The sequence below is a fragment of the Perognathus longimembris genome, chromosome 21, assembly GCF_023159225.1.
Source record: "Perognathus longimembris pacificus isolate PPM17 chromosome 21, ASM2315922v1, whole genome shotgun sequence".
NCBI classification, from domain to species: Eukaryota; Metazoa; Chordata; class Mammalia; order Rodentia; family Heteromyidae; genus Perognathus; species Perognathus longimembris.
Genome location: NC_063181.1, coordinates 28,404,202 through 28,416,320, shown reverse-complemented (window position 1 = coordinate 28,416,320; position 12,119 = coordinate 28,404,202). Strand labels below are relative to the sequence as shown.

Here is a 12,119-nt window from a genome sequence, read left to right as displayed (position 1 = left end):
ATCCTAAAAAAAGAGATTTCTTATTTCTTTTTTGTGTTTTCTATTTATGTTGTGCTCTGAGATGCTTTGGGTAATTTAAGGCTTAGTATTTCCCAACTGAACTCAAAATGAAAATAAAATAGCTGCATCTCAATGACTAATTCTTAAGGAACAAAGTAATTTGAGTGGAACATGAAATTGATATTAAGTCTTAGTTGTGACTCATCCTGTCACAATACCTACCTCCTAAGGTTTTACCAGCACAGTTAAATCTCGTCTAAATCACTTGATAAATGCATGTCCTACTTACTTAGATGTCTGAGCCTTAAAATCATAAACAGCTTTTGCAGGAAGTTTCTGAAAAGAAAGATAGACAATTAGTACTAGTGTAGAATGCTGATTTCCTACAAGAAAGCAGTTTCACATGTGTTAAAGGAAAACAAAACCTCAAGGAGTGATGAAACCTACAGAGTGTAACTCCTACATGCAATTTACAGTTAAACCAGTGAATTTTATATCTAGATTTATCAACTGCAATCATGAGATAGCTCACTTCTTTACCATCAGATTTCATTTTAGGAATTAACGAGGATAATGCTATCAAATATAATAAGGTACTTGCCAAGAATTTGGTCTGAGGTATAATTTTGGTCATTATTTTTCTGGAACAGTTGGAGAGGGTCCATTGCTCTATGTTCTGTGCATTTGACATAAGTGAGGCTTAATAGAAGGATCAAAAGACATGTGAGGAGTCCTCATCTTTGTCACTAAATATTGAGGGCATATTAGCCAATAAATACTAGTCCAGTTATAACTGAGAGGCCAGTTAGTGGCCAAACGTATAGGTGTGATCGTCTTATATCCCCCAGAGAGCTCAGGAATCTACACACAAGCAGTTGGCGGCTCATCCTTTAGTTACTATATGACACAAACTCTGGGGCTCATAAATCTAGCTAAGGCACCATGTACTTTGTAGTTAGTGACATTAGCTCTTTAGCTACCCAGTTCTCTGAACTTCAAGAAGCTTGGACAATATCTGACTTTATGGTTGTCCTTCAGGCACTCAGACACCTGGAAGTTCCTTCTGGAGTGGTCATTAGTCCAAGACTGGCTTTCAGTGTTGGCTGAGCTCTTATGGCTCCAGGGCAGTTAGAACAAGTGTTCTGGTCCTGAAGGCCATGGACTAAGAGCCAATTGGTATAGGCTTCCAGGATGGGGTTAGAGGAAGTGGATGAGTTATAACTTCCCCTTTAAGGTATCATCTCCAATAAAAGCAAGATGGAAAAATTATTTGTGTAGTATTTGTATTTGCATCACAGTTGAACTTGAGTTTATGCCCAGACCCTAGGGCAAGGAGACAGTACAGAGCAAACCTCTGCACTGTCAGCAATTCAGGATTGTTTACAGCTGTTAGCTCTGAGGCCTCAGAAAGGCCTCACAGCCCGGAGTGGATCATATCTAGGAGAGAAGTGGAGCTGAAGTGGCGCTGGAGTCATGGACAGCTCTTCCTGGTCTCAGCGATCCTCTAGTGTTGTAGTCTCTGTTCTTTCCCGGTTTGGGATGAATGCCTGATCATCTACACTGTTAGAAGAGACTCCAATGCGGTTCAATTAACTACCTCTTTATCTGGAGTTCCCCGTCGTTCCCTTGGTGTACTTCGACCCAGGTCCGTCAAAACCGACGAGTAACTTCTAGGAGACTCGTGGTCTATGGGAAAGGACAAGGGCAGTTAGAGGGAATATTCTTTTCTTTCACTGAGCACAGATTTCTCATCCTTCCCCAACCTGCCCCCCACCCCAAGTTCGGAGAAATATTTGATGAAAATGTACGTGCAAAAGTCATAGTTAACAATAACGGTGAAATGTAATGCACATAAAATGAGAACATTTCAAAAGCAGAGATATCCAAGGGAGAAGTATTATCATGAACATAAATAGAATCCCTTCACTGCTAATTATGCTGCAGCAGTCAGTGCAAACAATGAGGGTTTTTTCAAGTAAAACTTCCTTTTCAATATTTACTACTTATGTTTGTTTCCAATTTATGATTACCACCACTATAAAGTCTATAGAGGATGGAGGATGAAGAATTTGAAAACAGCAAGAATTTGTAGAAAGAAATGTTTTGTGGAACAACAGTTTAAGAAGACATGAATGAAAGAGACATCAGGATGACAAAACTGTGGTTGTTTCTTCTCCTTCTCTCTCTCCTTCTGTCTTGGCTTCTCGCTCTTCCTCTCCATCTACTTCTCTATTTTTAAAATACTTACTGAGTCTTAAGATTTATAAAATATTCTACACTTTATAGCCTTCCCTTGTGCTCAGGCTTATGAGAAAGAATTTATTCAGAAAAACCCAGAAGGATAAACAGTGCCCCCTATCAGTCACCAAACTATTTGTGAATTATTGAGGATTTTGTTCATCTGAAAGCAGAGTATGAATAATTTTAATGATTGCAAATTTTCCTTAGCAGCATCTAATCCCTTGCCCACTTATATGACTTGTATGTGTTAATGTGAGTAGGTTGAAAATATCATACCACACCATGCTATAGAACATTACTGATGTAATTGGGACACTAACTACAATTCTTTTCTCTTTAAAAAATTAGTCACGGGGCTGGGGATATGGCCTAGTGGCAAGAGCGCTTGCCTCTTATACATGAAGCCCTCGGTTCGATTCCCCAGCACCACATATACAGAAAATGGCCAGAAGTGGCGCTGTGGCTCAAGTGGCAGAGTGCTAGCCTTGAGCAAAAAGAAGCCAGGGACAGTGCTCAGGTCCTGAGTCCAAGCCCCAGAACTGGCAAAAAAAAAAAAAAAAGTTAAAAAATTAGTCACACTAAATAGCAAAATATGTTAAATGTACAAATAGTAAAAAATGAATCAAACTTTATTTTATGTGAAGGAAACATTGTTTAATGCTTTGACTACTTTGCCTTTATGGAAGAAATGAGTGATTATACGTGAAATATCTAATTCTATCTGAGATGTGAATTCCAAAGGCTTTAGGTATAGAAAGGTAACATGGCAATGAATACTTTCCTTCCTTTCTTGCTTCTTTCTTTCATTTCTACCTTTCTGTTGTGGTGATACTGGGATTTGAACCTAGGACCTCAAGCTCCCTACCACTTGAGCTACATCACCAGCCCTTTTTGCCTTTAGTTATTTTTCAGACAGAATCTAGTGTTTTTCCTGGGGCTAGTCTCAGACCACAGTGCTCCCACCTCTGTCTCTAGCCTACTGGAATTACAGATATGAATCATCAGCTGTTCTTCAAGCTAGGTCTCATTAACATTATTTTTTGTTGTTTGCCCACGTAGGCTTCAAAATGAGATTGTGCATTCTAGCCTTCTGTAATTGATATACTACACAGAGCACTTTAAGAACTAATGAAATGATTGGTCAAAATATTGGAACAGCGTGTTTTTAAGTTATGTAAACTTCAACTAAATATCTCTCCATTTGAATTGCTATGTGTCCTTGCATTGGCACTTTGACATTGACTATGAGGATGTAGTTGAGAGTCACTTTAACCTAGACAAATTCCAATTCCAATGTAAAAATTATTTTAGCAGAAATAAAAAATATTGAGTAATGGAAAAGAAGAAAGATGGATACATTGAATGATGGAAATGAAACTTTTATATGGACAGCTGAATGAAAATGTTCACAAAAGTTTTATCCTAATTGTGTTATTTAAATGGAGAACGGGTATGGAATAAATTCTAGTCTCTTTAGAGGCTCATCACATAGATTCAGTTTTGTTTGCTGGATGTTTTGATGCAGTATCTTCTACATAGAAAGTGAACAAACTATTTGAGTCAATGGGAATAAAGATTTAAAGTTAAAAAATAAGTCTTTTTTTTCATTTTATACTGAAAAAAGATCTGTTGAGGCTATCAACATCCTATTATAGTGTCTGTCTTGATACAGTCTTTGTACTGTGGTAAATCATTTAATTTGTTGTCTCTACGTACCTGTTATCTTAACCCTAACTTTGGAGTGAGGAAATTTTGTGAGTTGACGATAACTTTAAGCTACAGTGAAGTCTGACTATCACATGGCAAATGAGAACTATTCAATAAGACAGGTTTGCACAATAGCATTTGCTTTGTGGCACACAGACATGTCAAGGGGTCTCACAGCTGGGGAAGGATGACAATGCGTGGATGGAAAAATGGATGAGCTGGAGGGTGAGTAGCTGATGCACAAGAATAAAGGAAGAAAAGCTCATCCACCTTGGAAACTCAGAGCACTCTCAGGGTCCTGGTGGTGGTAATTGATGGTTGTGTCCACTTCCTGGAAAGAGGCACTGCGAGGCATTCTCTCGCAATCATTTGGGTACAGTGGACAGTGGATAGCACCATCTCGAGGCAGGGGGTGGAAAGGCTGGTGCGTGGGGCTCCTTCTTAGAACTTTCAGTGACGAATTCCTTTCAGGAATATCTGGCAGCAGTTCACTGATGAGACGGTGCAATATACTGTTGTCTGGCAAACTCCCCCTCCTCTTTTCAGCTTTGATTTGGTCACAGATGTCTTTAAGGGCGGAGTCCAGAGCCTCAAACACTGAAGCTTTGCATTTGGCCTTTTCAGCTTGCTTTTTGGGAGTTACATTTTTTTTCCTCCTGAAAGGCACAGGGCTGACTAGAAATGCAAGTTTAGACAAGCCAGGGTCCATGTCTTGTCTTCGGGGTGGTTCGATGGTTTCGTGTTTGGCTCTTTCGTGTTTTAACATGGTGGTAAATCGAGTGTAGGAGGCAGGGCAGCGGCCTTTGCAGGAGCTGATGAGGTGCCGGTGATGATGGTGGTGGTGGTGATGGTGGTGGTGATGGCTGCTGGATCCGTAGAAACTTTCCGAGGAGGTGAAGGAGAAGTGATCGAAATCACTTTCACTGCAGAAGGAGGACCCTTCCACGTGGATGTAGTCACTGTGGTCGGACACGACTCCATCCTGGTCACTGTCGGAGAACTCGACGTGAGCCCGCGGCGGCTCCTCGCTGGTGACTTCGATGTGAACAGGCACCAGGCTTTTAGACGGGTAGCTTCGTTGAACCTGCGACGCGGGTCGGCTCGGAGTTTCTTCTTCCAACAGAGACTCGATGGAAAAGCGCCTCTTGGGACACAGACCGTTCTGCGGGGGCTCCAGGGTGATGGGAGATAACATTTCATCTCCTAAATTTGGCAACGATTTGGACTTTTGGATCAACTTTTCGAATTCGGAGATGCGAGTGGGTACCATGTCCCGGGGCACCTCCTCGGTGGAGGACTGGCTCCAGCCGTGCAGCAGGCTCTGGAGCTGCTGCTCCTTCTCGTACTGCAAGATGCGCGACTTCACCGAGCAGATCACCTCTGAATTCATCAGATCCTTGCGGTTGATGCGATGCATCTTCTTGTACATCTTGAGGAAGCCCGGGGCATTGTGGGCCAACCTGTGCCGGATCCTTGACCTGCCCATCCCATGGCCCTCTTGCATGTAGGGAGATGCCCATGCCTCGGAGCCGTTCTCCTTGGAGTCTTCTTCACACAGAAGGGAGCCCATGCTTTCCGATTTGATTTTGGGGTCTGGAAAGCTATCACAGTCATCATTTAAGAGGTCATCACAGCTACGGGATTTGATTTTGGGGGACACCGTTTCTTCGGTGCTGCTCCAGATCTCTGCGTTTTGACGAGCCATCTGCCAACCATTCTTGAAAGTGATGGCTCTGGGAGAGTCCCTGGGAATATCCAAGTGCTGTCTATACGAGCTACAGTACTCTAACTCACTGCAGGGGGCGCCGTTGAGCCCTGAATAACTGCAAAGGGATGGACATACTTTGCTATCATCCCCACCTTTCCATCCAGAGCAGCGTGGCAGGAAAGAGACATTGGGAAAAGTTAAAAGGTTCACCAAGAGAGGAGAGTGTGTCAGTATCAGACAGCAAAGCAAAGAGAAGGCAGTTAGGGTGGTGTAATCTAGACATGATTGTTAACACACTGGAGAGGGACAGTAAAGCTTAATTCTAAGGCAAGCTCATACTTTTTCAATGAAGATATAGCTCTGCAGTTTAAAGTCAACATATAATGCACACACATGTCACCACTAGCCAATACACATATTTTTACTCGCAAAATTCTTGTATCTTTCTGTCAACATGGTCGGCAGATCATGGCACCTCTTAAACGGATAGTATGATGAGATAGAAGCTTCAAGGCTTAACAATTAAATTAAGTGCTCTAGACTTAATCAAAATAGGGATAGGATTTGAGGTTCATTTGTTTTTTTTTAAATAAGTAGGTAAAAGATAATTTGCAAATTTACATTTAAGAAATTGTAACTATAATAATTTTCCTTGGATTTCCAATAGAAAAAACCACAAGACAAAAGGATTTTGTCAAAATTCTGTAACAGTTTGTCTTCCATGGAAAATAACTGTAGCCTCTTTAAACAAAATACTTTTTAAGTCACTGATCCCCAGCATTTTATTGCATATATTATTCACATAAAGACAACTGGACACAGTGTAAAACCATCTGAAGTAAACACATCGTGCTTTCTTTTCCTATTTTCTTTTAATCACCTGCAGTTGGAGAATTGAAAACCAAACTAATGACCTAATTGAGATAAGGCTAAATTTTACATTGAATTAGATTATCTGTGGAAAAATTATCTTTTGCTTTACAGCGTTAACAAATAACAGAGAGGCCAAATCACATGCAACAAGATTTCTTCTTCTTAGTGATAAAACATGGGATAGGAAAATATCTCTAATAACAACTTATGAGTTAAGATCTTCCTGGAATTCTTCAAAGTACGTAAGCACATTAAATAGATATATAGTGTTTGAGAAAGGAAGTTGATTTGATATTCCCTATGATAAAATACCCAAATTCATCAGAATCCTTTTAGCTTTTGGGTAGTATCCAAGCATAATAAATCAATACTATACTATACATAATACTATACATAATAAATCAATACATAACCAACTTGTTACTTTAATGAATAGAATAGAATAAATGCATCACATATCACTGTTCATTAGGAAAGGTATAAATAATGGATCTCACTAAAGAATGAGTCTCATTCCTTCTGATCATCCAGTTACTTCTCATAACTTTGAACAGGCCTTAGGAAATCTCAGCTTCTTGCACCTATTCAGAGTTTGTCCATCACAACTAGTCTACCTTTCATCTATGACTCAGCTTGCTTATTTCTGACTATCATATAATTTTGTTGTCTAACATTGATATATGCGGCTGAATCAGTCCTAGTTCATGGAAACTTTTGTTAGTATACATTTTCTTCGCCCATTTTAGAATTCTTCTTCCTTCTGTTTCAGCTTCAAGAGACTGGAAAAGATTAGGGGGATCCCAAATTTTGAAGGACCCTAGATCCACAAAGACGCAAGTTCAATCCTCACTTTCCACCTCAGAAATTTTTCTGTCTCCAAGGCAATAATACACTAAATGATCCTCCAAAGAACCAAACTAATGACATGTTCTCTTTCCTTTGCTTACTACATTTCTAAGGAAGAGATAGGTTAGCCAGGAAAGTGGCTTGCTGGCTTCTAAAATTTAAAACTGTGGCTTAAAACCAATTATTTCACACTACTGTGAGTTGACCACAGTGTTAGACAGCACAATGTCGAAATTCTAATATATATATATGTACACATACATATATATGAAGGTGGATCAGAATATAGACTAAATAAATGACTGAATAGATTAGATAATTTTCATCTACAATGTAAAGAAACCAGTGAATATGTTAAGCAATAACTTTCTTTGTTACTACTTATAATTCTTGGCTCATAAATTCATTTGCTATTATAGAAGCATAAGAAAATTTCAGCTATATGTAAATGCTCATAAATATCATCCTTCTATACCTGACCAGTTATTTCATACTTTGACAGTGTTTAAAAAGCTACTTAGGGGAAAAATATTAACTGATGTTAGTTCAAGTCCTTTAAGCTACACAGTAGTGCATCATCTAGAGTCTATTATGTTATTCAAAACACATAGGTTAAAAAAGGTAGGTAAAAGAGCACATGTCATTGTCATTGGATTGGCTGTCACATGGACTATAGTCTAAATCTAGAACTAGAAAATTTCTGTGTTCGAGTACTCAATCTCACTCACCTTTTGCTCTCAAGGGAGAGGAAGGAGAAGAACTAATGAAAGACTTCGAAAGGGTGGCACTTGATCCTGGGAGGTCCCGACCTGGGCTGGTCCTGCTTGCACTTTGATCTGCTAAGCCCCTAGGTGGACCCACCGTAGGCTCGCTCTTCCTCCGCTTCCTAAAGTCACTGGCCATGCTTGCAGAGCTGAAAGAGGAAGTCAGCATTGGTGTGACCAATATTGGAGGAGAGGGTAGCTTAGCATGTGCACTAGAAAGATCTATATAGTATATGCTAGAGCTGGTCATGTAACCCTCAAGCCTCCCCCACCTCCCGCCCCAGCCACTCCCTGCCTTTTGAAGGACTCAAAATGATTTTATTAGAATTCTGTTCTTTAAGGGGGAGGCATGAGGTACAGTACATTGTAAGCCATATAAGGAATTCTATTCTTTAGAATGTCTTTTAATGATAATTTTTAACAAACATTACTTTTATTTTTTAACAGCATTTTTTTTTCTTACTGTCCTAGGTCTTGAATTCAGGGCTTGGGCTCTGTCCCTGAGCCTCTCTGTGCTCAAGGACTCTACCATTTGAGCCACAGAGCCACTTCTGGCTTTTTGTGTTTTTGTAGTACTGAGGAATGGAACCTAGAGCTTCACACACACTAGGCAAGCATGCTACCACTAAGCTATATTCCCATCCCCATCTCCTTTTATACAACAATTTCAAGCTTATGAAAAGACTACCTAGAATGTATAGACCTTCCATATCTGTAGATTCTGAATTTATAGATTTAATCAACTGTAATTGGAAATAATTTTTAAAAATTGCACCTGTCCTTTTTTTGCTAGTACTCTCTAAGTAATATAATATAACAATGTTATACCATATTTATACTGAATTAGTTATTATAAGTACAAATAGTTGTTACAAAATATACTAGAAAGCATGAGTTCAAAATATATGGGAAGGTGTAAGTAGGTTGTGCAGATATTATGCTAGTTATTTAAGAGACTCGAGTATCTGTAAATTTTGGTATCCTTTGGGCTCCTAGATCCATCTGCTGTTCTCTCTCTCTCTCTCTCCTTCTCTCTCCCCCGCCTCCTCTCTCTCTCTCTCTCTCTCTCTCTCTCTCTCTCTCTCTCTCTCTCCCGTGCAACTTTTCTGTATTTACATCTTGTATGGCACATTTGGGACAACTGGTGAGCCTATTCCTGGGTTATCATTATTTTAATCTACAGTTTACACAAGATATGGTATCTGTTACATATTCTTGCAGATGTTGGAATTCCAGCATTCTTTCACTTAAATCATGAATAGCTGGTGAGAAAGTAAACTATTAAAAGATCCCTTTCACCCAGTTTGTATAAAATAATGTTGATGGTCTAAAATGACAGGTAGTTGAATATCATACTATTTAAGAAAAAACATTTGTGAGCAAAGGGAGAAATCATTGGATTGGATTATGGAAGCAATAATGATGTATGTAAACAACATAGAGACACTGGGTATGCCTCATATGGAGCCCAGTAGTGTGTTGCATGCTGTATTTATATTTTCATCATATTTAACATCCTATGAAGATTATCACATGTCTGCAAATGGACACATGAAACACGCATGCATGACAAGATAGAGACGGAGTCAGATCATTTTTTAAAAGAGGATGCTGCAGCTCCCAGACATACATTTCCAAGGTTATCCTGCCATGGAAAGGTCACCGTGTCCTTATAGAAATTTTTAGGTCAGATCAAAACTCTAGAGTTCAAATATTTCAAACATTTTAGGTTCTTGCAGAAATGCAAAAGGCAACATGAACTTCTTCCATTGTGATATTAATATAAGGAATTCATGAATTCAAATTGTAAAGGGCTTAGTTCACCAAGTTTGGATGGCTAAAAATTTATAGAGGGTTAAATTAATACAACAGAAACATTTCTCAATGATAAAATATGGGTGTAATGTTTAATACTGCTGTTGGGTGGTGTCTGAATTTGGTAATATTTTCAAGTAAATGTGGCTAAAGCATAGTGACACAACTTGCTTTGGTCAGAATCTGAAGTAACTTCAAACTACCTTGGTTCATTTCTGTTTCATCTCTCTTTCCAGCTGTGTAAACTTAGTTGTTTCCTGAGTCTAAGCATTAAAGTTCTTTAGAGATAAAGTGGGAACAGTGATATTTAGACCATGGTAGTGTCTTGGGACTGAATCATGTCTGTATTTCAAATGCCTGGTACAAAGTAAGACCTCATTTATTGCTAGTAAAAGCATTTGATTTATGGGGTCAGGATATAATGAACAAATACTCACATAACAGTGTCTATATAAAAACTTTGTAAGTATTTTATTACCTGACAAGACTAAAAATTTCTTATTATTATTTATTGTTCCCATGAAAAGGAAAGAAAGCTGGGTATATCAGAGACAAAGAAAGAAAAATTACATTCATTTGGAGAGCAATCCATAATTATTTTACTTAATTTTATAAATTCTTGAATATTATATAAAATAATGCATAAAAATAAATCAATTACATGAGACGTGACATTTAAAATAAAAATGAATGATATGTCATCTTCACTATCATTGCACTGAGTAAGGCCAGTGTTGAAAGAGAAGCCACTGGCTTAGACTCTCCTGGATGTAAATGTACTGAGATTCTTACCTACTGGGCCTTTCCAAGCTTCTGTCTATAGAGGACTGATATACAGAGGCCTGTTAAGATAGAATAATAGATACATGAGAGTTTTTGCAATGGCAAATTTCACTTTTCTGACACCATTAGGTTAGATTGCTAAAAGAAATGCTACAAACATTGAGATTAAAATAACATTTATTGCTATCTTAAAGATGTCTTCCTAAGAAGAAAGTGTGCAACCTAATTTCTACTTTTTTCCCCCTATTTATGTTTTTTCTTTTCTGATACACTGAATTGCATTTCTCAATGCAACACAAAATGGCTGGAAGAAAAAAGAAAAACCAGAATTTCCTTCGGAATACTGAACTGAAGAAAGAATAAAGACATTCTACACTACTGACTTAGAAACTTTGCACATGGACTGATAGGAGGAGGAAATGTCTTACATAAATGAGTGTTTTTCTGCTTTAAAACTATTTACTATTACCATTAAGTCTTTTTGAAACATAAGCCTTCTTTATAATTTTGTTCTTATTGTGAAGAGTTATCTTTATTTTTTATTTATTTATTTTTTTTGGCCAGTCCTGGGGCTTGAACTCAGGGCCTGAGCACTGTCCCTGGCTTCTTTTTGCTCAAGGCTAGCACTCTACCTCTTGAGCCACAATGCCACTTCCGGCCTTTTCTATCTATGTGGTGCTGAGGAATCGAACCCAGAGCTTCATGTATATGAGGCGAGCACTCTACCACTAGGCCACATTCCCAGCCCAAGGAGTTATTTTTAAAACATAACATATAAACAGAACTTGAGATTCCTTTCATCTGTCAATGGAGGCTTGATATTTTAATAGAAAATTCTAATAAAATGAGATCATAAATTTCCAATAGATTTTAGGATCTGTCTAAAACAAACTCTTGAATGAACCAAAGCATAATATTTTCAAATTGGGTTTAAAAATTTCCTCTATTCTGAGCAGTACACTAAAATGGATAGTATACAGAGCTGATAGAAGTATGCACTTTTCATTTCCCATGGGCTTTACTGGGACAACTGTTGAAATAGCTAAGTGACAAGAGAGGACTGGTGTTGAGCTCCTCTACATACTGGAGATGATAAGCTATGATGGAATATTCTGTGCTATTTGTCCAGGATGCAAAGGGAAAGGTATACCAAATAAATAGACCTTGGGCTTTGATTATAGTTGTTGGTCAGTTCATCATGATAGACAAACTCCTTTTTGAAAAACTGAAATTTTAGTTTGAAAAGGTTTATCTACAGAAAGTTGAAATATATCAGTCAGAAAGGGAAGATTTATCTTAAATTATGATCACACATACACATTTCACAAGAATATTAATGTTACGTAAAGGGAATTAAGCCTCGCTTTATAAGTGAAGTGGCT

The 12,119-nt window shown here is 38.3% G+C and overlaps 1 protein-coding gene across 20 annotated transcripts in view; it reads right to left on the bottom strand.

Annotated features, from left to right (window-relative positions):
- Positions 1–12,119, bottom strand: part of Sorbs2 (sorbin and SH3 domain containing 2) — a 204,050-nt gene that overhangs the window by 29,237 nt on the left and 162,694 nt on the right. For 16 of the 20 annotated variants that reach the window (XM_048330679.1, XM_048330678.1, XM_048330683.1 and 13 more), the window contains 4 exons: positions 10,747–10,796; positions 8,104–8,288; positions 1,598–1,686; positions 290–336 (listed from right to left, as the gene is read on the bottom strand). In XM_048330679.1, coding sequence (XP_048186636.1) covers positions 290–336; positions 1,598–1,686; positions 8,104–8,288; positions 10,747–10,796 — 371 coding nt within the window. Of the gene's footprint in view, positions 1–289; positions 337–1,597; positions 1,687–4,218; positions 5,809–8,103; positions 8,289–10,746; positions 10,797–12,119 lie in introns of all 20 variants that reach the window. The other 4 variants (XM_048330695.1, XM_048330698.1, XM_048330696.1 and 1 more) reach the window with 1 other exon arrangement.